The sequence below is a fragment of the Agelaius tricolor genome, unplaced genomic scaffold (genome assembly GCF_023055355.1).
Source record: "Agelaius tricolor isolate 1412-34295 unplaced genomic scaffold, bAgeTri1.0.p SCAF_36, whole genome shotgun sequence".
NCBI lineage: Eukaryota > Metazoa > Chordata > Aves > Passeriformes > Icteridae > Agelaius > Agelaius tricolor.
This window is the reverse complement of record NW_027269296.1, coordinates 1269829-1291746: the sequence shown is the minus strand read 5'-3', so window position 1 is coordinate 1291746 and position 21918 is coordinate 1269829. Positions and strand designations below refer to the sequence as shown.

The following is a 21918-nucleotide window of genomic DNA, read 5'->3' as shown; positions in this document are numbered from 1 at the left end:
CCCACACCCTCTCGCAGAGAAAATGTGTGGTGGCACCTGGCAAAGCAGAGCTCGGGACTATTCTGGGGACAGGGATGACTCAGAGCAGGAAGAGCTCCCTGTGGGACCCATCTGGATGGATCTGGAGATGGGGAGAGGGTCGAGGGGGTGGTGAGTGGGAAGCTCTGTGCCAGGCACAGAAAGCTTCCTGAATCTAGCAGAGAACTGCCAAGGGAGGAAATGTCTCTGCAGCAAGAGAGGATGTGGCAATTCTTCCCTGTGAGGGTGCAAAGCCCTGGCAGAGGTGCCCAGAGCAGCCCCTGGATCCCTGGCAGTGCCCAAGGCCAGGCTGGATGGAGCTTGGAGCAGCCTGGGACAGTGGAAAGTGTCCCTGCCGTGGCAGGGGTGGCACTGGAGGGGCTTTCAGGTCCCTTCCAACCTGAAGTACCCCATAATTCTCTGATTCTCCGTGTCTGGAGTCCAGCAAAGCTCTTTGCTGCTGGCAGGAGTCAGGAGCAGAGGATGGGATGAGCTCACACCACAGGGTGGTCACACAGAGACAAAGGGAAGGGTGACACCCTGAGCTCCGTGCTGTCCCCCAGCATCCCCAGAGTGGCTGGAACAATTCCTCCTCCCTCTCTGCAGCCCTCAGCTGTCGCCCTGATTTTTTAAGGTTTTCTAAGCCTTCCGATGTTGACATTTTGTAACAAACTTTCTCACACACTTTCTGTAAATAACTGATTGTTTTGCATTCTTTTATGGAGGAGGAGAAATCTGAAGGACTGTTGGTTTGTCCATTGGAGAGCTGGCACTGTCACCCTCCAATCCACTGTCGCTTTTGGAAAACCATAAATGTTGGAGTCAGGAAATAAACTTCCCTTTTCTTCACCTTGAGAGCAGCAGTGTGTGCTTGTGTTCTTTCCTGTCCTATCGTGACACTCAGCTTCTTTGCTCTTGGCCACAGCCAGACCATCCCTGCTGGGCAAAGGAGAGCCCTGCTGTGGAGAGGGGAGGGGGCACAGCACAGCACCCCCAGCCCCCTGTGCCCGTGGGGAGCAGCCCTGCAGCACAGCCACATCCCACAGGAACTGGTCCTGGATTTCTGGAATCCATTGGATCCATGGATTGCTGGGAGCTGGAAGCCAGCCCAGCCTGCAGCTATTTCCAGCAGAGCTGTTCCTGGATGAAGGAAATCCATAATGAAGCAGCAATGTTACTTTTTAACCAGAGGCTTTTCACACCCTCTGCACCGAGACTCCTGACGCTTTTTTTTCTCTCCTTAATGAGACAAGCTGATTATTCATTTATCCTTCATCCCCGCTTAAAAGCAACTGAGGCAAAAAATAATTGATGGCATTACAGAGCTTGGGCTGGCAGCCCTGAGCACGGCCTTGGGGAGGCAGGGAAAGGGGATAAACAGGGAAAGCCCTGAGCTGCTGCCATCCTCACTGAGTGTGAGCCTCATTGAAGGCATTTTCTGCTCAGGATGTGGCCACTGATGAGAAGCTTGGACTCCAAAGTGGTGTGAGTGAAGCTGAGTGCAGCAGGGAATGGGCTGCTGGCCTCCCAAGTGGTACAAAAAGAGGATCCAGATCCCAGACTGAGCTCTTGAAACCCACCAGCACTTTCGTGAAAGACTGAAGTGAAACTGGACTGCGTTCCCGGTCTGGTTCAAGGAATTTGGGGCTGTGAGGGTGTGAGAGGCTCTGATAACCACACTCGCTGAGAGCTGCTCCAATATTGGGTGCAGCATCTCCCACCAAAGCTGCTGCTGGGGATTTTATTTTGGGTGAGAACAGCCAATGAATTAAATGGTATTAAACTATAACTGCTCTGGAGATCTGAGCCTGACTTCCCCTGATCCTTGCTCCAAGGAAGAATGAACTTTGGTTTGGATTTTCGCTAAGTCATGTCTATCCTAAGTCAAGAACTCTTATTTCTTCTTTTCTATTTTTTTGGTTTCATGCTGTGCCAGTGAGGGGGTTCCCAAAAGAACCCGAGAGGGAGTGTAGCTGGGACAGCTGATCACAAAGGAATATCCCACAGAGGGAAAGTCATTCCCAGCATAGAAATTGGGGTTCAGGAAGAGTTCTGGGCATCAACCAGAGCGCGGTGAACAACTGCATTGCCCATCGCATGTTCGGGTTGTTTTTTTCCTCTCTCGGTTAATTGTAATTACTGTCAATATTTACCGTAATTACCGTATTTGGCTTTGTTTTCAATAATGAGCATTAATTAACGGCAGTTGCCATGGCAACCCGGCCCTCCGCCCGCCAGGGGGCGCCGCCGCCCCGCGCGCTCCCACAATTCCCCGCGGCCGCGCCCCGCCTGCCTCTTCCCCGCCTCCATCATGGCGGTGAGTGCCGGAGCCGCGGGCCGGGACCGGGCCGGGCCGTCTCCATCCGCCGCCATCCGCGCTCGGAGAGGCTCGCCCGGCCGCGGCCCGTGCGGGCGGGAGCGGGGAAGGCCGACGGGAGCGGCGCGGGGGCGGGATGGGCGCGGAGGAGCCGCTGGGGCGGCTGCCGTGACAGGCCGCGGCCCGCCCAGTGGCGGCGGCGCTCCAGAAGGGGCCGCGGTGCCGGAGTTCGGGCCCGGCGGGGAGCGGGGCGCGGTGGTCGCCCGTGGAAACCTTTCCGCGGACTCCCGGCGGAGCGTGCTGGGGCTGCCGGGGCGGGCGGCGGGCCGCGGTCAGGGCAGCCCCGGTTACCCCCGGTGTGGTCTCTCCGCAGCAAGACCAGGGTGAGAAGGAGAACCCGATGCGGGAGCTGCGGATCCGCAAACTCTGCCTCAACATCTGCGTCGGGGAGAGCGGGGATCGGCTCACCCGCGCCGCCAAGGTGCTGGAGCAGCTCACGGGGCAGACCCCCGTGTTCTCCAAAGGTGAGCGCCTGCCCAGGAGCCCTGGCTGTTCCCTCGGGTGTTTTTGTCCTTTCCCCTGTCCTTTCCCAGGAAAGGGCTCCTTGTGTCGGGAGAGCTGCTGGAGAATTGGGGGGCTTCAATATTCAGGGATTCGTGCGCGTTTGTGCGTTTTAGTTCTGTCTCCAACCTCAGGCTGCTGCTTTGCCAATATCCCTTAACACTAAGTGTGGGGCTGCGTCGGTTCTTTGTGATTCCCTTGAATTTATTGGGTGTTGAGAAGCTCCGCATCCCCCGGGTGGGAATTCTCTGGCTGTCCCCTCAGTGTAACTGTTGCTGCCCACAGCCCGGTACACGGTGAGGTCCTTCGGGATCAGGAGAAACGAGAAAATCGCTGTTCACTGCACGGTTCGCGGGGCCAAAGCAGAGGAGATTCTGGAGAAGGGGTTGAAGGTGAGGATTTTGGGCTGGATCTTTGCTTTGTGAAATCACAGAACTTTCCCTTTCTGACTGAAGGGGTGTGTGCTCTGAAGTGTTGTACCTGTTTTAGGCACAGGTCAGATACACGGCATGAAGTGTTCACACTGTTTATCTGAGTGCTGTTTCAGCCTTATTTAAGAACTAATTGGTGCAGCAGCTGATTTCTTTTGGTTTTTGTCTTTGCTGCTGGGATTTGGAAGTAAAATTTTTGGGATAAAGACTCAATAGCTTGTGAGCGAGTTGGGGGTCTGGTAGCAGTGGGCAGGAGTTTTAATTCTGCTTCCAGTCAGGAACAAAATAACAACCAAGAACCAACGTTTCAGGTGCGAGAATACGAGTTGAGGAAAAACAACTTCTCAGACACGGGGAACTTTGGCTTTGGGATCCAGGAACACATTGATCTGGGCATTAAATACGATCCCAGTATCGGGATCTACGGCCTGGATTTCTACGTGGTGAGTATTCCCTCTTTGCTGGCCTTGTGGGAAGGTTCCAGAAGGAGCCTGGAATGAGCTGGCTCCCATGGACTTGCTGGAAGATAAATTTGGGTTTTGCTGACATTTTTCTAATCTGAGATTCCCAGAGCTGCCATAAAATCCCTGATTTATGACAAATCTCACAAAATTTCTTCAGAAGCAAATCCTGTTGCTGTGACAGCAACTCCTGGGATGACACAGAAATGGCAGCAAGGCATCACTGATGAGGAAACTCCAGGCTTCCCTCCTGGAAAACTGGAATTTAGTTTAGGGAAACAGAAGGTGCCAGGATGAAGCAGTGCTGTTGGCTTTGTCCTGCAGGTGCTGGGCAGGCCGGGTTTCAGCATTGCTGACAAGAAACGCAGGACTGGCAACATCGGGGCCAAGCACAGGATTGGGAAGGAGGAGGCCATGCGCTGGTTCCAGCAGAAGGTACAGTCCCATCTCCAGTTTGTATCCCTGGAGTATCCCTGGAGTATCCAAGGAGCAGCAGAATGCCTCCTGGAAAGTCTGGAGCAAATCACTGGTCACATCTTGATGAGTGCTGAAATGTGGATTTTGCTGTCCCAGAGCAGTAGAAGCTGCTGCTACTGAATAGAAACATTTGTGCTTTTTTTGGGTGTGCTGAACTGAGAGAACAGCTCTTGGCAGGAGAGCTGGGAGGAATGACCAGCTCTTGTGTAAATGGCTCCCAGAGTTTTTGGAGTTTGGGGATCATGAGTGAGGAGGCAGGGTTAGGATGTGTTGGTCTGACACAGCTCCAGGCTCAGCTGTCACACTTGGAGGATGGAGACATCCACAAATAAAACAAAATTTTGGGATTATCTGTCCATATAATGAATGGGAGCTGCTGAAAGCTGGGTTGGAAATCTCAGAGCTGGGGACTGCTGATAGTTTCTTAGGTTTTTGTTTTTAATAAAAAGTGTGGAGTCTGCCTGACCCACACAGGTCACACCCTGTGCAGGGAGGTCTCTGCCTGATCTTGCTGAATTCTTGTTTTCCCCCATCCTGCCTGGTTGTGTTAATGTGGCACAGTTGCCCTCAGGGCCCAGATTTTGGGCTGCTCAGACCAGCCCGTGGAGGGTGTGGCTGCTTGTTCCAGGGATTTTATTTGAGCACAGCCCCTTGGACATTGCAGCACAGCACAGAGGCAGCTGGCTGCAGGAAAACTGCTCTGCCATGTCCATGTTGGCTTGGAATGACTCTGGTGATTCAGGTTTTCTGCACAGCAGCACTGTACTTTTACCTGATGGTGATTTCTCACTTGGTTCTTTGTTTTTATTTTTTCCCCTCACAGTATGATGGCATCATCCTTCCTGGTAAATGAGCAGTTCCTGTTGCCAGAGAAGTAAATAAATTTTTCTAACCCCTAACTTGTGTTGTGAATTTTGTGGGGAAGCTGGTGGGAGTGAGGGTCCTTCTTTTTTCCCTTTTTGTATATTCCAATCCCTGCTGCAATCCAGTGCTGCAGCCTGGGGAGAAACACTCTTTTGTATTTCTTCTGTGTCTGCATTCCTTGCTTCAGCTTTGAGATGGAGGCAGCTCAGGGGACAATTTCCTAGCTCCCAAAGTTTGCAGTGATCCCAAACATCAGTGTGCCTCCTTAGCCAGCTGTCCCACACCCCTGAGCTTGGTGTCCTTCCTGCAGGTGGGTTCAGTCACAGCCAACTCCCAGCCAGCCTGTAAAATACCTGGGCACTGCTGCTCCAGGCACTCCATTGCTGCTAATAATTCCTTCAGCCCCGTTTTAGAAAACAACAAAGGCTTTTCCCCCATTTTCCATTATTCAGCAGCTCCCAGCCCCACACAAGGTCTCTGCTAGTGCTGCCAGGTGTGTCCTGGCTCTCTGTGACTCACACACAGGCTGGGGCTGCTCTTACCTTGCTCTCAGACAGGTTTGTGCAGGGGGAAGCTGTGCCTAACACCAGGATTTGCAGGTTGAGGCACAAGGCACAGAAACCCTCAGCTTTCCCCATACAACATCCTCCTCCCAGCCAGTTGAGTGCTCTTATCACTTCTACACTTCCAGCAGCCTTTTGGGGTGCTGTGAGCTCAGCCACCCTCACTGAGTCCCAGGGGCACAGAAGGGGCTGGACTCAGATCCACACTGAGACCTGGAAAGGGCTGGACTCAGGTCCAGACTCAGCTGAGACAGCTGCCAACCATCCCAAAGAAAAGCAGCCATTGGGAGGCAACAGGAATAGGTGTGAAGTGACATTGGGTCTGGGAAAAAATACGTCCAGTTCTGCGCTCCTCAGGTCAATAAAGACGAGGAGCTGCTGGAGTGGGTCTAAAAGAGGGAACAAAGATGATTAAAGGACTGGAGAATCTCCTTGATGAACAGTCTATGGGAGCTGGGCCTGGTCAGGCTGGAGAAGGGAATGTTGAGCGAGGACTCCATAAACACATAAAATATCCCCAAGGTGTGTCAGAGGACAGTACCAGGCTCTGTTCAGGGACAGGATGAGGAGCAATGGCCATAAAATAAAACAACGAGTTCCACCTCAACATGAGGAAGAACTTCTTTCCATGAGAGTGGCCGAGCCCTGGAACAGCTGCCCAGGAAGGGCTGGAGTCTCCCTCTGTGGGGACATCCCAAACCCACCTGGACGTGTCCCTGTGCCACCTGGTGACCCTGCCTGGGCAGGGGTTGAGCTGGGACTTCTCCAGAACCGCAGCTCCTCCGGGATTGTGGCAGCCCCTCCTGAGGGCAGAGCCGGCATTGCCGCGGGGCCGCGCTCCCCTCAGCGCGGCGCTGCCAGCACTCAAGATGGCGCCGCTGCCAGCCCCCAACATGGCGCCCGCCGCCCTCTGCCCTCACCCGCCATGGCCGAGGCCGCGCGGCGCCGCTTCCGCTTCCTGCCCGCAGCCAAGATGGCGGCGGCGGTGGGGCAGCGCCGTGGGCCCGGCGGCCGCTGAAGCCGCTTCCGCCGCCGCCGGCTCTCCAGCAGTAAAAATGGCGGAGTCAGTGCTGGAAGTTGTGGGCCGGCTCCAGGCGCGGCTGGCGGGCAGCGCCGAGCCCAAGAAGGTGATGGGGGCTGCCTCAGCCCGCCGGGGTGCCAGCGGTGGGGACGGGGTTCGGGAGTGCGCGGGGCAGGGCCTCCCTCCGCCGGGGCTTTCCCTGCGGGCAGCTCCGTGCCCGGCCGGGGCCGCGCTGCGTGGACTGAGACGTGCGGGCTGCCCGGGGCTCGTCCCCGGCTCGCGGGCCTTGGGGGTCCCGTGGCGGCGGGCCGGTGTCGTTTGTGGGGTGCCCCCGTGGCAGCGGTGGGCGGGCGTCCCTTTTTAGGGTACCCCCGCGGCAGCCTTGGGGTGGTGGCAGGGGTCTCGTGGCGGGTCCCCCCGTGGCAGTGGCGGGCACGGGTCCCTTTGGGGTCTCCCTTGGCAGTGGCAGGCATGGATCCCTTTTGGGGTCTCCCCTGGCAGTGACGAGCGGGGTCCCTTTTGGGGTCTCCTTTTTGGAGTGTCCCTTGGCAGTGACGGGCCGGGGTCCTTTTTGGGGTCTTCCTTTTGGGGTTTCCCTTTTGGAGTCTCCCTTTTGGGGTGCCCCGTGGCAGTGGCAGGCAGGGGTCCCTTTTGGGGTTTCCCTTTTGGGGTCTCCCTTTTGGGGTGCCCCGTGGCAGTGGCAGGCAGGGGTCCCTTTTGGGGTTTCCCTTTTGGGGTCTCCCCTGGCAGTAGCGTGCCGGGGTCCCTTTAGGGGTGCCCGGTGGCCGGGCCGGGGCCCGGCTGGGCAGCGGAGGGAGAACTCTCCGGAAGAGCCTTGTCCCGGTGACGTGTTGGGTGGCAGAGCCGCGGCGCCTGTGAGCCCACGCAGGGAGGCACCGCCGCGGGGCTGGGGGCCGGGGCTCCCCCTCCTGTCGCCTCCGTTCCCTCTGGCCTTGGGGGACTCGCTTGGCTCCTCTCGCCCCTCTCCACGAGGGAATGTGCCCGCTGCCAAAATGCTCTGCCCGCAGCAGCTGCGGTGCTGCCCCGACCTGCCTCGGCCTCGCTGTGCTCGGTGACATTCGGCTGGTGACAGCGACTGTCCTGCCGGCCACCAGAGCTGGTTTTTCTAGTGAGATTTGGAATTCTGGTTGAACTCGGGAGTGCTGTTACTCCATTCTCCTGTTTGAAAGGGGGAGCATCTGCTGGGAGTATTCACACGTGTCGGGTTCACGTTTTGTGTAATTCAGGTGAAAGAGGAGGCAGGCAGGGCTGTGCAGCTGCTCCGTGCTGGGCTGACTCTGTTTCACCGAAACAAACACCTGCAGAACTCGCTTCCCGAGATCTCCCACCACCCAGGAGGAGGAGAGGATGCTGGAGTGCTGACCCTTTGAAATGGGAGCCCCTGCAAGAGCTCCAGCATGGCTGGGGGTGATGCAATGGGATCTGGTTCCTCTTCTCACCCTCTCAGCCAGGACCAGAGCAGGGTTTAACTGGTGGAGCCCCAAATGGAGCTGAGGGCCTGCCAAGGAGGCAGATCCAGGGGGTCTGAGCTTCCTGAGATCATGGGCAAGACTTGTAATATTGTTTCAGCACTCTGTGCTCAGAGAATTAGCTCTACTGTTCCCAGCCCCTTGTGTGAGCTCGGGGCAAGAAGTGCTGGAGTGTTTCTGGAGCACTGCAAGCCCCGGGCAGTGTTTGCACAGCCCGACTCTTTCTGCAGTGACCTCGTGGTGTGAAGTCGTTTCTTGCTCTGTTGATCCTGGGCGGTTTTGCAAGGGCAGGCAGAGAAGGTAAAGCAGGGTAATGACTTGAAAAGCTCTTTTCTTCTGCAGCAGAAAGGCCCTGTGACCTATATTCTTTATTTCTGATACTTTTCCAACCATATCCTCAGAATCATTAGTGGTTTAAAGCCTGAATTTAGTTGCCATTGCATTGTCTTGATGGATCTTGTCAGGACCTTCCTGTTGAAGAAATTTTACCCCATCAGCAGGACAAATCCACAGCATCCCTGGGTGCTGCCCACCCTTACACCATTTCCAGTCCTCACGTTTCTCGCCTGATCCTTTCAAAATATTTTATCAGGAATGTGAAAGAATAATATTTGCCCAGTATCATGCACAACTCACTGCCTTGCTGAAAGGTGTAAAGTGTTGTTATTCCTGGTTTTGGGTAAAAATTTGGCTGCTGGCACAGAACAGTGCGAGTGAAATCTTGGACAGTGCTGTCATGGTTTGGAAAATGTCCTTTTTTTCCAGCAGAGGAGGTACAAGTTCTGCTCCAGGGCTATGGGAAGAAAGAGGAGAAGGAAAACATGAACAAGAGCATCTTCATGGAGGCCAGGCTGTGCTGGAGCAATTTGATATTAGAGTGTGTTTGTAGTGTCGTAACGGTCTGGCTGCCTTCTTTCAGGGAAAGAAAACGATCCACCCATGTTCAACAGGACTTGATTGGAGCTGGAGCTCAGTTTTATGGGTTGTGTCTTGATTGACTGAAGCCCTGCCCTGTTCTGGGGTGTTTTAGAAGAGCTTTGTCGTGTGTGTCTCACAAGACATGAGCCTGGTGTTTTCTGTCTCCCACCTGGTCACCTTTTCCTCGCAGGATTTGTATGATCTTGGTTATTCCCAAGATGAGCTGCCAGATTTAGAATCCCAGGATTGTTACAGGTGGGAAAAGACCTCCAGGATCAAGTCCAACCTTTGATGGAACCCTTCCATATCAACCGAGTTCCACACTGAGTTGTTTCTTGAACACATCCAGGGATGGGGACTCCACCACCTCCCTCCAATGCCTGACCACCTTTCTGCGAAGAAATTCCTCCTGTTGTCCAAAATTCCTCCTGATGTCCCTGTAAGCTTCAGTGGGATGAACTCCATCAGCTTGTTTCCAAAGGAAATGAAGTTTAGTACGAGTTTTTAAGCCTCACTGCATCCAAGTTGTCTCACTTGGTGCATCTCATGCACAAGGACCTGTGTTCCATGGAGGAGCTGACTGCAGTGGCTGTGGAATAACTCAGCTCCTGGTGAGACGTGTTCTGGATCAAGTGTGTGCCTCTCCTGGTCTGCAACCACACTGAGAACAGCATTCCCATTGAGAGCAGCACTTCTCTTCCTGGAATTCAGCCCTGAAGGCAGCAAATAACTAAAGAGCAAACAGAACTGTGGGAGATGCTACACTGGGGTGTAGCTAGAAAATATTTAGGGACATCAGAATGAGTTCTCCTTTGGTTCTTACTCTCACAGTGGGATTTTGTAAGCTCTGAAGAAACTTTTCTATGAATTTAATTACTCACAGAGATGCTGTTGCTTTAATATTGTCCTGGTTTACTCTTTTTCTATCTAGTACAAAAATCCATCCTTATTTCCCTTCCTGTCCCCTTTGTGCACACAAGTCCAAACTCCTTTATTACCAATCCCAGAAGGATTTTGGCCTTCCCAGAGGGATCCTGACCCCTGAACTGTGGCAGGCAGCCCGAGGAGAGGCAGCAGAGTTGGGCTCTGTCTCTGCTGCCTTTGCTTTGGTGGCTTCAGTTGCCAGTGCACTTGTTGAGCAGCTGTGCTGGCAAGGCAACAGCAGCCACTCTTGGTATCAGTGTTTCACTCTTCTAAACCAAGAAAACCGAAACCTTCTGTCACAGTTATTAGGTCCTAAATATAAAGGAGTGGTTTCTAGTGAGCAGAAGTTGTGGTTTTGCTTATGTCAGTGGAACCCTTCTCTGGGTGTCGAGGAGTGTTTCCTCTCTGAAAGCAAGAACCCTCCTCAAACAGGTTCAAGGAACTCATTTCCCTCCAGAGGAAGGAGACCTGCAAACCTGTCTGGTCCTTGCAGGGTGGCTGTGGGGGTGCCTGGGTGTCAGCTCAGGCTGACAGTGCTGATTTGAGCACGAGCACAGTGCTTTAAAGAGAAGATCTTCTGGATCAGGGGCAGCCCTTTGTATGGCATATAGCATAGGAGTGCTGAGCACAGCCTGGGCTGTATAGGGGCTATAATAATGGGAATGCTGATGAGGCTGGACTGTGGCTATAGCTGAGCTGTGGGAAATGATGTGAGGGGCAACAGTGCTGTCAGATGTGTTCTACCATGTACTGTAGCTACAGAGCCAACAGGCATCGTGGTGAGGCCATGTCCCAAAGCACCTGGCTGGCACAGGTACAGGAACAGCCCCTTCACTTAGAATCCCACAATCATTAGGGTTGGAAAGGACCTCCAGGATCATTGGGTCCAAGCTGTGACTGATCCCCACCTTGTCAGCCAGCCCAGAGCCCCGTGTCTGGTCAATCCTTCAACACCTCCAGGCATGGTGACTCCACCACCTCCCTGGGCAGTCCATTCCCATGCCTGGCTACCCTTTCCTGAAGGGCTTTCTCCTGGTGTCCAACCTGAAACTCCCCTGCTTCAGCTTGAGGCTGTTTTTTCTTGTCAAACTCCTCCAGCTCCTCCTTGGAGAGGGCTCCTTGCCCCACCCTGTCCCATGGAGCAGCTGAAGATGCTGGCAGAACCTTGCTTGGGGTGTGTGGAGGAAAAAACACTTCTCTGGTGTTTGGTGAAGAGAAAAGAGTGGATCAAGAGGGAGGGAATTTGGAAGGGATCAGGTGTTGTTTTAGCACCTGATTGAAGAGAGCCTGTTGGCTGTGGAGACACAGGTTCCCCTCTTAGGTCTTTAAGAGCATCTAGAAATCTTCCTTCCCCTTTTTATTGCCAAGGGCTGTGATTCCACCACCACCTTCTGAGAGGCTTCCAAGTCCTTTCTTCCTCTTGCTGTGTTTTTGTGTTCCCAGTGCTTTAAGCCAGACTGAAGCTGCAAACCTTAATATTTGGGTGTGTTACAAGACTTTCTGGTGGGTTCTTGGGGCAGAGACGAGATTGTTTTGCAGTTGGCCCTCGTGTTCAGCTTCTCATGAGCTTTTTTGGAGCGAGACAGCAGCTGTCAGCCACTTGCATCTTCCTAACAAGCTCTCAGGCAGTGCAGCATTTTCTTCCTCCCCAATCCCTGCCTGTGGTTCTGTGTGACAACTCTGCACCCTTCTCCTCTTGTCTCCACAGCTGCTGAAGAGTCTGAAGAGGCTGTCAGAGTTACCCATCACAGTTGACATTCTCGTGGTAAGAGCTGTGAAATCTCTGGGGCTTTTCCTCATGTCTGTGGAGTCAGGGAGGGCTGTTTCCCATGAAATGCTGCTTTCCCTGGAACAGGGTGTGCTGTCTCAACCACCTGCTCCAGCCCAGTGACACAGGTGTGATTGTGATAAGGTTCTGCAAGTGCCAGGCACGGGGAAGGAGCATGCCAGGGCAGGTGGGAAGCCATGGAGGACAGTTTGTCACGCTCACTTCTCCCAAAAGCTTAACACCTGACTGGGATAAGGGAGTTGGAGCAGATCCCAGCAATAACAAATCAGCAGGAAATGAGGAAGTGCTAATCCTTACAGGTTTTAATAGCTTCTGTCTTCAAACTTGCCAGCTCTCATGGTAAATACTGACTTGGGTTATTAATACAAATAATTACTGTTTGTCTAAGGTAGAATTAACATTTGATTTACAAGGAGTGAGTGATACAAAGCAGCTGAAGACATAATAAAAGTGATATCTTTGCTGTTAGGAACTTTCTCCCTCGCAGCAGTGGGGAGTGTGTTGATTTCATTGACTCCTTAGGGAGTTTAGCAGGGGTGAGAATTCCTGTTTTGCTAAGATGGATTCCTGGCTCTCTCCTGAAGGAGACAGGAGTTGGGAAGACTGTGAACAGCCTGAGGAAACATGAGCTGGTGGGAGACTTTGCCAAGGACCTGGTGGCCAGGTGGAAGAAGCTGGTGCCGGTGGCGCAGGAGGCAGAGCGGTGAGTGAGCCCCATGGATGAGCTTGGGGAATGTTTTCTCAGTGGATAGTTCAAACCTCTCTGGCCAAGGCTCTGGAAAAACTTGTAAAACCAATATGTGAACTCTGCCTGGGGGTTTTGCCTTGTTTTGGCAGAAACTTCCTGCCTTTGCTGGCTCTGAGTGTTGGGATGATGACAGCTGCAGTTTCATGTGGAAGTTGGGGCCAGCTTTCAAGAACTCGCAGTTTGATGAGGAAATTAATAGGAGATGCCAAAAAAAGTGCCTTTAAGAAAGCAAAAGATGCAATCTGCTTGTTTCCCATTTTATGATTCTGAAGGCAGGAAGTTCTAGGCCCAAGTAAATTGAAAGAATGCTTTCATGAGCCAGAATCCTATGGAAACTGGAAGTTATTGCTAGCAGGCATGTGGCAGTAACAAAGCTGTGTTGAACCCAGCAGAGATCAAACAGATTTGAGTGATAAAAGCCCAGTTATTAATGGGAATTTAAAGGACTGGTATTCCCACGTGTTGAACTGGGGGACATTTCCCACAGCATCACACAGCCAGGAGTGTGTGATGGCACAGACTAGGTTCTGTCTCTAGTTCTAATAAAAATGCTTCATCAATTCTTGCACTAGAAGTGCAGGTTTTAAATCCCTGATTGTTGCTGTTCCTTAGAGATTTAGTGGGATTTTTGACACAAAGCTACCAAATACAATCTTGGTCTTCCATGAGGGGTGTTCCAGTCCAGGGAATGGCTCTTTTCATTCATGTTGGGCAGTATTAATCTCACTCTTTTTGGTTCCTTCTCCCTTCAGAAATAACCTGGACTCTGAAGACCGGGACTACGAGAGGAGCAGCTCAAGCAAAAGGCATCAGGAATCCTCCCTCAGGGAGGATGAGGAGGCTGATCAGGAATACTCAGAACCCTTCCAGCCTTCTTGCAGCCAGTCCTATAGCCCAGATCATAGGGAAAAGAAGTCCAAAAGGCATCCTAGGCCTGAGAGAGCCTATGAGACTTACAGCTATGGCAGCCACCAGGGGAAGGGTTGGGGCAGATCCTCCCCGGTGCTCTCTTCAGACCAGGAGTACTCGGACTGTGGGCAAGCTGTGTCCCCTGAGCCCAGTGAGAGCCCTCAGGATGTGGACACAGACCCTTATGCCTCTGAGGAGCAGGAAGAACCAGCACAATTCCCTAGGAAAGCAAATAAAGGGCACAGCTTCCAGGAGAAGCTCGGGGCAGGCCGGGAGCGCGGCGATTTCTGCGACAAAGGGAACGCGAGCCGGAGCAAAGAGCACAAATCCTCGCACAAGAAGCAGCGGCTCGATGGCAGAGGGGATGACAGGAGCTCTGCCTTCAGCCCTGAGAGGTTGCACAAGGCTTCCTTTAAGGAGCAGCTCCGAGAATCCCCCGTGGCAGCAGGCAGCAAGGAGAAGCAGAGGACGTCAGAGGGCAGCAAAAAGGAGAAGAATCGGGAAAGCGGCGCCTCCAGGAAGGAGAAGCCGCCCTCGTTGCCGCACCCGGAGGAATCTTTGGAGAACCACGTCAAGAAGCAAAAGCATCGGGACTCTGAGAAGAGCAAATTGGAAAAGTCCAAGCAGAGCCTGGAGAGCTCTAACTCAGAGAAACGGAAAGCTGAGAGTGACTCAGGCAATAGGGTCAAGGAAAAGGGGGGTTCTGGGAGCTTAAAGTCTTCGGAGGGGAAGCGCAAAATCTCCGATGTGGACAAGAAATCAGTGGGGTTTTCCTCAAATTCTGGGGAGGGGGAAGCAGAGGATGAGTTTGAACAACCTACAATGTCGTTTGAGTCATATCTCAGCTATGACCAGCCCCAGAAAAAGAAAAAGAAAGTGGTGAAACCCTCAGCTGGGTCAGCTGGGGACAAAGACAGAGGGCACAGCAAACAGAATGGATCCAAAGCCACTACCAACAGCTCGAGCTCCAGTCAGAAAAGTCCAAGCCACAAGAGAACAAGTGAGAAAAAGGCAGAGAAGAAAACCCCAGAGCCTCCTAAACCAAAGAGGGTAAGGTTTGGTAAGAAAGAGTATCTGTGGATACTGTGAGCTTAGAATCCAGCCCAGTTTGCAGTGCATCTCCTGCTAAAGAGGTTCCCATGTCTCCCCTCTCAAGTATTTATGCTTCTCTAAAATGGACCTTTTTTAGTGGTCAGAACTGGGAGAACTGGTAGTACAAGGCAGTTCATTCCAGAAGACAAACCTTCTTTTGTGAAAGCCTGGAAAATGAGCAATATTTCTGTGCAGATCCTTTGTCACATGGGTGCCAGGGTTTGGTGTATAAATAGGGACTAATATGTAAAATCTTTACTGTTTCATCTTTTTACTCAACTTTGAAACACTTGGCTCTTCACAAAGTGTTTTTTATAAGGTTTAACTTACAAATCCTGCTTTGCCACTCATTCTAGTAAATGCTTCATAAAACTCTATGTAAAAGTTTTCAGTTTCCCTCAGTTTCTGAGGTTCTCTTCTCCTCCACCAGTGCAAAGTTTTTTACAGAAGAGGAGAAGAGGCAGAACTGGTAAATGAGTGTTTGAGATCAAGGAAATGCTTCTGCTTGTCCTGAATAGGTTAAAACATGGATGGCTCTTTCTGGAATGATTCAGATCCCAGATTTTGGCTTCTTCCTATTGACAGCCACCCCCTGAGGTTGTTCCCTGGTGCAAACTTAACAGCATTGAGTGGCTTATTCAAAATAGGCAAAAAACCCCACAGTTCAGTGCTGTTTGTACCCTGTGGAATGTCACATTCTGCTGTATTCCTTCTCTTATTCCATGTCCATGCTCTCCTTCCAGATAATTTTAGATGTGGTCCCAACGTTACCAGACATCCCCCTGCCCCCCATCCAGGCCAATTATCGTCCTCTTCCCTCCATCGAGTCCATCACCTGCTCCCAGACAAAAAGGAAAGGTATGTTGGGCAGGAAAATGGGTTTGCAATGAGCCAGACTGGGGGAGAGAGCAGGGGTGGGTTCAGGTCTTTTCTTTGGGGTCTGCCAAGGGCAGAGGTTTCAGATAAAAAAGCAGCTGCTTCCCACGTGCTCCATCAGAAATAAGAAAAATTCTTCACTGACGCTTCTTTGGGACTCAGGCTTTGGGCTTGCCCTTCCTGAACTTGCTCTGCACTTGGAGAAGACTTTGCCCTTTAGGTCACTTCTGGGTGACTCAGATTTGTGGCTCCTGTGCCATTTATCAGGACAGGCTCTTTCTTTTCTCTGTCCCTTCCTCACTACAATGGTTTCCCTCCACAGCAGTGTCCTCGCCAGTGGAGGAGAGCGAAGCTGGTTTCACAGGCCGCCGGTTAAATTCCAAAATGCAGGTGTACTCTGGCTCCAAAACTGCCTACCTCCCAAAGATGATGTCCCTGTACCAGCAGTGTATCAGGGTCCTCAGTAACAACATCGACTGTGAGTACCTGTCCTTGTCTCTGAGTCACTGTGCACTGACATTTTGGCAACTTGATACAGACCCCAGCAGTTCCCCTGGTACAAATATGGGATAAATCCCACTGGAAGCCCAGGTGCTGAAGGGATCAGCACCTAGAATGCTTTCAAGCAATGCTAAAGTACTGGGAATTATGGCAAATTGAGCTTGCACAAATATTTCTCAACTTGGAGATATTAGTGCCTGAGGTTCCTTTCTCCTCCCCTCATCCTGAATGGTGTTGTGCAACATTGCAGTTTTTTCACCGTGTTTCAAGGTGTCAAGCCCTTTCCTTGGCAAGGAAGGAGCAGGATAATTAATACCCTGTGCTTCTTGCTTCTCTCTAGCAATCTATGAAGTGGGTGGTGTCCCTTTCTCTGTGCTGGAGCCGGTGTTGGAGAGGTGCACCCCGGAGCAGCTGTATCGCATCGAGGAATGCAACCATGTGAGTGCCTTGGCCTGGGACAAGGGATGTGCAGGGCTGTCCTCACCTATGAGAGCTTTTCATTGCTCTTTTCATTGGCTTTTGCTAGTCCTGAGTTCCTGGCATTGCAGTGATATATAGGTTTCCTTGAGCTAGGTCTCATAAGCTCTTGGAGATTTATTTCACACCCAAGATAGCTCAGCTGCCTTAGAAGGCATAAAATCAGCAGGATGGCTTCTGTGGTAGTGTTGGAAACAGAAAAGTTTTAATAAAAGGCAAAATAGCAAAACTCTTTACAGAAAAAGCTGAGCCAGGTGCAAGAGGTTCTTGTTCTTGGTAAAACACCTCACAAAAGCAATTAGTTTATTTGTTATATTCTTTTTCTCCTAAATTGCTCAGGTGGGACTTTCTGGCTCCTGTCCAATTGGCCATCCTTAAGTTTGAGGTGAAGTTCCCCAGGTCCTATGAGGTGTCTTTTTACCTAATCAAAGAGAGAAACTTCTGAGCTTTTTCCTTTTTGAAGAGACAAAAGACAGTTTTGTGAGAAAACACATTCCTACATTGCAGCACATGGGCCCTGCTGGAATTCCACCAGCACTGAGCTGGTGCTGAGGGAAATGAGCAATCAGGAGGGATCCCAGCTCTGTGTGGGTTTGCTTCAGGTGCTGGTGGAGGACACGGATCAGCTGTGGCACAACCACTGCCTGCGAGACTTCAAGAACGAGAAGCCCGAGGAGTTCGAGTCGTGGCGGGAGATGTACCTGCGGCTGCACGACGCGCGCGAGCAGCGCCTGCTCATGCTGGCGCGCAACATCGGCTCTGCCCACGCCAACAAACCCAAAGGTGGGGCTGGGGGAGCCCAGCTGGGTTAAAACCAGTCCAGTTCTCTCTGGAAGGTTTAACCAGGCTTAGCTCTGTGTGCTCCCTTGTTTTGTGGTTTAGCGGTGTCTTGATTTCATCCACGATGGTGTTGATGCAGCTCAAGATTTTACAGCAATGGATGAGCAGGCTCCTGTTCCATGTGGCTTCTCCATGCTGGCATGGAAAAGAACCAGGGTCGGGGGAAACATTTCTGGTTTTTGGGTGAACATAATGAGAATTGCTGAGCTGATCAGTCTGATTTCTCACTGTGAGAGGTCTAGACCTTAGGAAGGAAACTGTCCCTATTTCTTTGGAATGGATGGAATGGGGAGAGGTGGATGAAGTATCAGTAGTAAGACAAGCAGTGAGGAGCCTCCTTTATAGCCAGCTGGATGTAAGTGATGTTTCCCTCTGGCCTCTTGCAGGGAGAGTGGCCAAGATGGCGTTTGTGAACTCTGCAGCGAAGCCCCCTCGGGACGTTCGGAGGAGACAGGAGAAGTTTGGAACTGGAGGCCCTCTTCTGCCAGAGAAGACCAAGTGAGTGTTTCTCTGTAGCACTTGCTGCTCAGGGCCCCTTGAAGCTCAGGAGAGGATACTGTGTGTCTGGGAGCTCCTTTTGCAGGGAAACTTGTAACTCTAATCGCCTGGGGAAGTGCAGAGATCGGGGTCACTGCTGGTTCCACCTTGTATCAGCCCTGCTGCTGTTACAAACCTGCCTTGTATCTGTAGAATCACCTCAAAGTGAATCCTTCATGGCAATGCTTGTCCTGTGTCTGTTCCAGAATAAAACCAGTCCTGTACACACCCAGCAAAAGCCACGCTCGGGCCAGTGACGAGCAGTCCTACGATGGGCCCAGCACCAGCAGCGCCCACTCGGTCCCGTCTTCAGGTAGCACCTTCTCCTCCTACGACCCCAGGAAACCCCCTGTGAAGAGTAAGTACAGCCTGCAGCACATCCCTGTGGCCTCTGAGAGCTTCTCCTGCCCAAACAGCTGCTTCTGCTGGGGGAGAATTCCAGGCTGTGCCTGAGGGTTGGTGTTGGTGTCTCTCCTCTCTCTGTTCAAACTTGTTGCATGAGGAGCAGCAAAGGGAAATATTTGATTCACCCACTCAGAGCTGACTGGATCAGCCTGTCCTGATGGTGCCAGTGAGGCAGAACCTCTGTCTGTCCTCCTGCTGCCCTGTGTCTGTCCAGCTGTTTGGAGTTGGAGTGCAGCTGTCTCAGGAGGGTTTAAGCAGGGATCAGTGTTGGTGCAGTGCAGAAAGCAGTGCCTCCTCCTAGGTCTGTGACCTAAAAACTCTGATGGGCCCCGCTCAAACACTCCTGTCTGCCAGGCTGCAGCTTCCAATTGCTCTCAGCTCTTCCTCTATCACTTTTCCTTTCATGTGGGGGCTTTTTTGTTTGATTCAGAGGTGGTTTGTTTTTCTTTTTCTTTTGCAGAAATTGCACCAATGATGGCAAAGACTATCAAAGCTTTCAAAAACAGGTTCTCTCGGAGATAAGTTTGCAGTGCTGAGCTGGGCCTTTCTCTCTTGGGGAGGAGTGGCACTGGAGGGGGAGAAGGCACCCAAACAGCCCTTCCTTATCTTTGAACTCTTTGGAGGCTGCAGCTGCTGGGAGAAGCTTTGATCTGCACAAGATGACGGCACAGTATTTTATCTTTTATTCTGGTCCCTTTCTCAGTGTCAAGCCCCCCTCTTTTACCCCCTGTCCCCAGCATTCTGTTTCTGGCTTTGTCATCCCTCGAAAGAAGGGTGTACAGAATCTCCTGACACAGGAAAATGTGAAATCTTGGCACCTGCTGAGAATGGAAGATCCAGAGACTTATTTACAATTATTTAACCTCTTAATAAATTATAAAATTGTTTTAATTAATATTTTGCCCCTCTACCCTGTTGCATTATTTATGTTGCTCCCAGTAGTCCCTCCCCTCCCAACCCAGCCCTGGGGTCGGCCTTGGTGACTCGAGCTGGCATCCATCTGAGTGGACACTGGGTGTCACAGGAGCCTTTCCTGTCACCTGGTACCTGCTGGGCCCAAAGTCTCACCTGGAGACTCTGGGACAGGCAGGACCAGTGGCCCAGCCACTTGCCAGTCCTTTGGCAAATGCATCCAGCCCTGAGGCTTTTCTCCCTGCTCGTGTGTGTCAATAAAATCTGAGCTCTTGACCCTCTCTGTGCTGTTGCTGTAGATCCTGTACAGGTGCTTTTGTGGTCCTGCAGGGATGCCAAGAGCCTTTGGGGACGTTTCCTCTGCTGCTGTTGTCTTCTGCTGGCTACTGGGAATGGAACTGCCAGGGATCTGGGAGAACTTTTACTGTGCATCAAGTCAGATTTTAACTTTTTATCTGGAGAGAGATAGGGGACTTTGCAATGGAAGCCAGTTTTTAAATACCAGTGAAGGCATCGTTTGCCTCTTTTAGTGGGAAGCAGGAAGGAATTCTTCTGTCTTGTTTTCTGTGTGGAATTGCAAAGGATTTGTTTCCAGTTGGGAAGCTGGTGCCTAAATCCTAAAGTCTTTTCCCTGTAGGTTTTGCTCTGTCCCTTCTTTGGAAAAATCCAAGAATTTTGGTCCTTGAACCTGAAACCACTTGAATGAGGTTGGAGGGAAGTGAGCAAGGGGATGTGGCTGTTGTTACACGTGTGTGTCCTTCAGAGCAGGAGTTCCAAAGGCTCCCTTGTGCCTGCTGTGTGAGGAGCTGGAGCTCAGGAAGGAGAAGGGGCTGGATGGGGGTGTCAGGGGGTGCCCTGGAGCCCCTGGAGAGGTCAGAGCCCTGCTGGGGATGTGGGGATGGCAGCTGGGCTCGCCAGGGCTGGACACAGCCAGGGGCTGTGCTGTTGGAAGGTTTCTGCTTGTGGGATGTGTTTGGGAAAGGTTTCTGCTCGTGTTTTGTCTGCCCCAAAGGGAGCCCCAGGGGTGCTGCAAGCACAGGATGGGGCTGGGGAGACCCCAGGCCTCTCTGGGAGGGCTCTGGGGTCTGACAGGGTCAGGGAGGGGAGGGATTCTCCTGTTCCAAGCCATATTTGCTGCCCTAGGACTTTGCTGCCTGGGTGGAAAAGATGCTGGTGGTGGATGCTGTTGTTGTTGGCAGCTCCTGAGAAGCTCTGCTGTTGGCTTTCCGTGGCTGCCAAATCCCAAACCGGTGGAGTTGTCTGTGTGCACTGACCGGGGGAAACCTTGCTGTGAAGGGTCCTCCCTGGAGGGCTCTAGAAAAATCCCTGTTTTGCTTCTGGTTTCTGTTGGGTTGTTTGTTTCTTTCCTTTTTTTTCCCCTCCTCCTTTAAAAGACATGTCTTTCTTTCAAACCATTCTGAACACCTGTCTCCTGTTTATTTGGTGTGTTCTTTGTTTAGTTTGGAATTCTTGGAAAAATGTTCTCAGACTCTCATGTGCTGTAAGTTTGTTACAGTCCCAGATGCTTTAATGTTCCCGTGCAGCATTTCAGTGCGTGTTGTGCTGTAAGATAATGGCTCCTTACTCTCCTGTGTTTTTGCTGTATTTAATTTTGCTGTATTTTTAATTAGATAACAATATATTCTCTTCTGCTGACCGTTGTGCTACTGTTTATTTCTCCTCTGTACTCGGGGTGGGGGCAGAGGGGAGGGAAGCAGAGCCTGGTGTTGTTCAGACACGGTGGAGCTTTGAGCAAAAGATCTGGACGATGCCCAAGGACAATTCTGGGCACTGCTAAACTGCCAATTAATTGATCTCACAGCTCCACACTCAGCTGTGAGCATTGCTGCTCTGGGGAGATGCTCCTTCCCTCTCAGAGCTCCCCCTTTGCTCCAGGCTTTGCCAGCTGTGTCCGTGTTCTGTTTGTGGCACTGCGGGGAGGTGACACTGGTGTCACTCTGCTCTCACAGGGGCCATGCCAGCCCCTCCTCCTTCCCTTCCTTTTGCCCGGGCACTAAATCCAGCCTGAGGAGGGGCAGGCAGCGGCCCTCAGCGGGGAGCAGAGCAGGGATATTTCCCTGGGGGACGCTCTAGGCAAAGTCTGGGATCCAAGTGCTCCTTCCCGGGCTCGGGCTGTGACACTGTGCGGTTGTTCTGTGCACCTCCACACGCTGAAGGTGGAGCAGAGCTGCCTCTTCCCCCTCCCACCCCATACAGGATGAGTAAGGGCAGGAGGAGGGGGAGTGACTCGGACTCGTATTTGTATTTTGGTCCCAAACTGTGTATATATACAATTTTCTATGTTCCTTTTTTTGTGGTAACTAAGATGAATATTTTAATTAGATAAGTTATATGAAAAAAGAGGAGAATCATGTCTCAATAAAAGCCCACCACTGGACTGTGCCTGCTCGTTCTTTCCTCACGTTCACAACGACTGTTAAACAAACCATGGGGGAACTCCGTGGCTACTCGGAGGGTGATGCTCCGGTATCCCGCTCCCGGTATCCCGTTCCCGGTAGCCCGGCGGGGGTGCTGCTTCCGTTCCTGCGCTGTTTGGAACGATCCCCGCGGATAATACGGCCGGAGCCTTTCTAGCAAAGCAGCTTCGCCATTCCCCGGGCGGGGTGGGAGCACCGGGATCCCTCCCCGGGACCCCTCCCGGGAGCAGCGGGCGGTTCACGGGCTCAGCACGTGCAGAGCCAGATCACGCCCACGTGGGCGTGGCTATAACACATCGGACCAATCACCGGCTTACATGGGCGCGGCTATGGGTACAAGGGCGTGTCC

The 21918-nt window shown here is 52.2% G+C and overlaps 2 protein-coding genes across 3 annotated transcripts; both read left to right on the top strand.

Moving 5' to 3' along the window:
* Positions 1-2241: 2241 nt before the first annotated feature.
* On the top strand, positions 2242-5164 carry RPL11 (ribosomal protein L11). Its single transcript, XM_071453354.1, has 6 exons — positions 2242-2335; positions 2709-2859; positions 3182-3288; positions 3639-3770; positions 4113-4223; positions 5089-5164. The coding sequence occupies exons 1-6, from the start codon at positions 2330-2332 to the stop codon at positions 5116-5118; spliced, it is 537 nt and encodes a 178-aa protein (XP_071309455.1). The 5' UTR covers positions 2242-2329; the 3' UTR covers positions 5119-5164.
* Positions 5165-6647: 1483 nt separating this feature from the next.
* Positions 6648-21529, top strand: ELOA (elongin A). Of its 2 annotated transcripts, none has more exons than XM_071453147.1 (11): positions 6648-6819; positions 11754-11810; positions 12419-12537; positions 13335-14541; positions 15327-15441; positions 15785-15937; positions 16301-16398; positions 17040-17220; positions 17664-17775; positions 18021-18172; positions 18680-21529. In XM_071453147.1, the coding sequence occupies exons 1-11, from the start codon at positions 6748-6750 to the stop codon at positions 18739-18741; spliced, it is 2328 nt and encodes a 775-aa protein (XP_071309248.1). In that variant the 5' UTR covers positions 6648-6747; the 3' UTR covers positions 18742-21529. The 2 variants fall into 2 exon arrangements, with proteins under 2 accessions (XP_071309248.1, XP_071309247.1); XM_071453146.1 differs by having other exon boundaries at positions 15782-15937.
* The last annotated feature ends 389 nt before the right edge of the window (positions 21530-21918 follow it).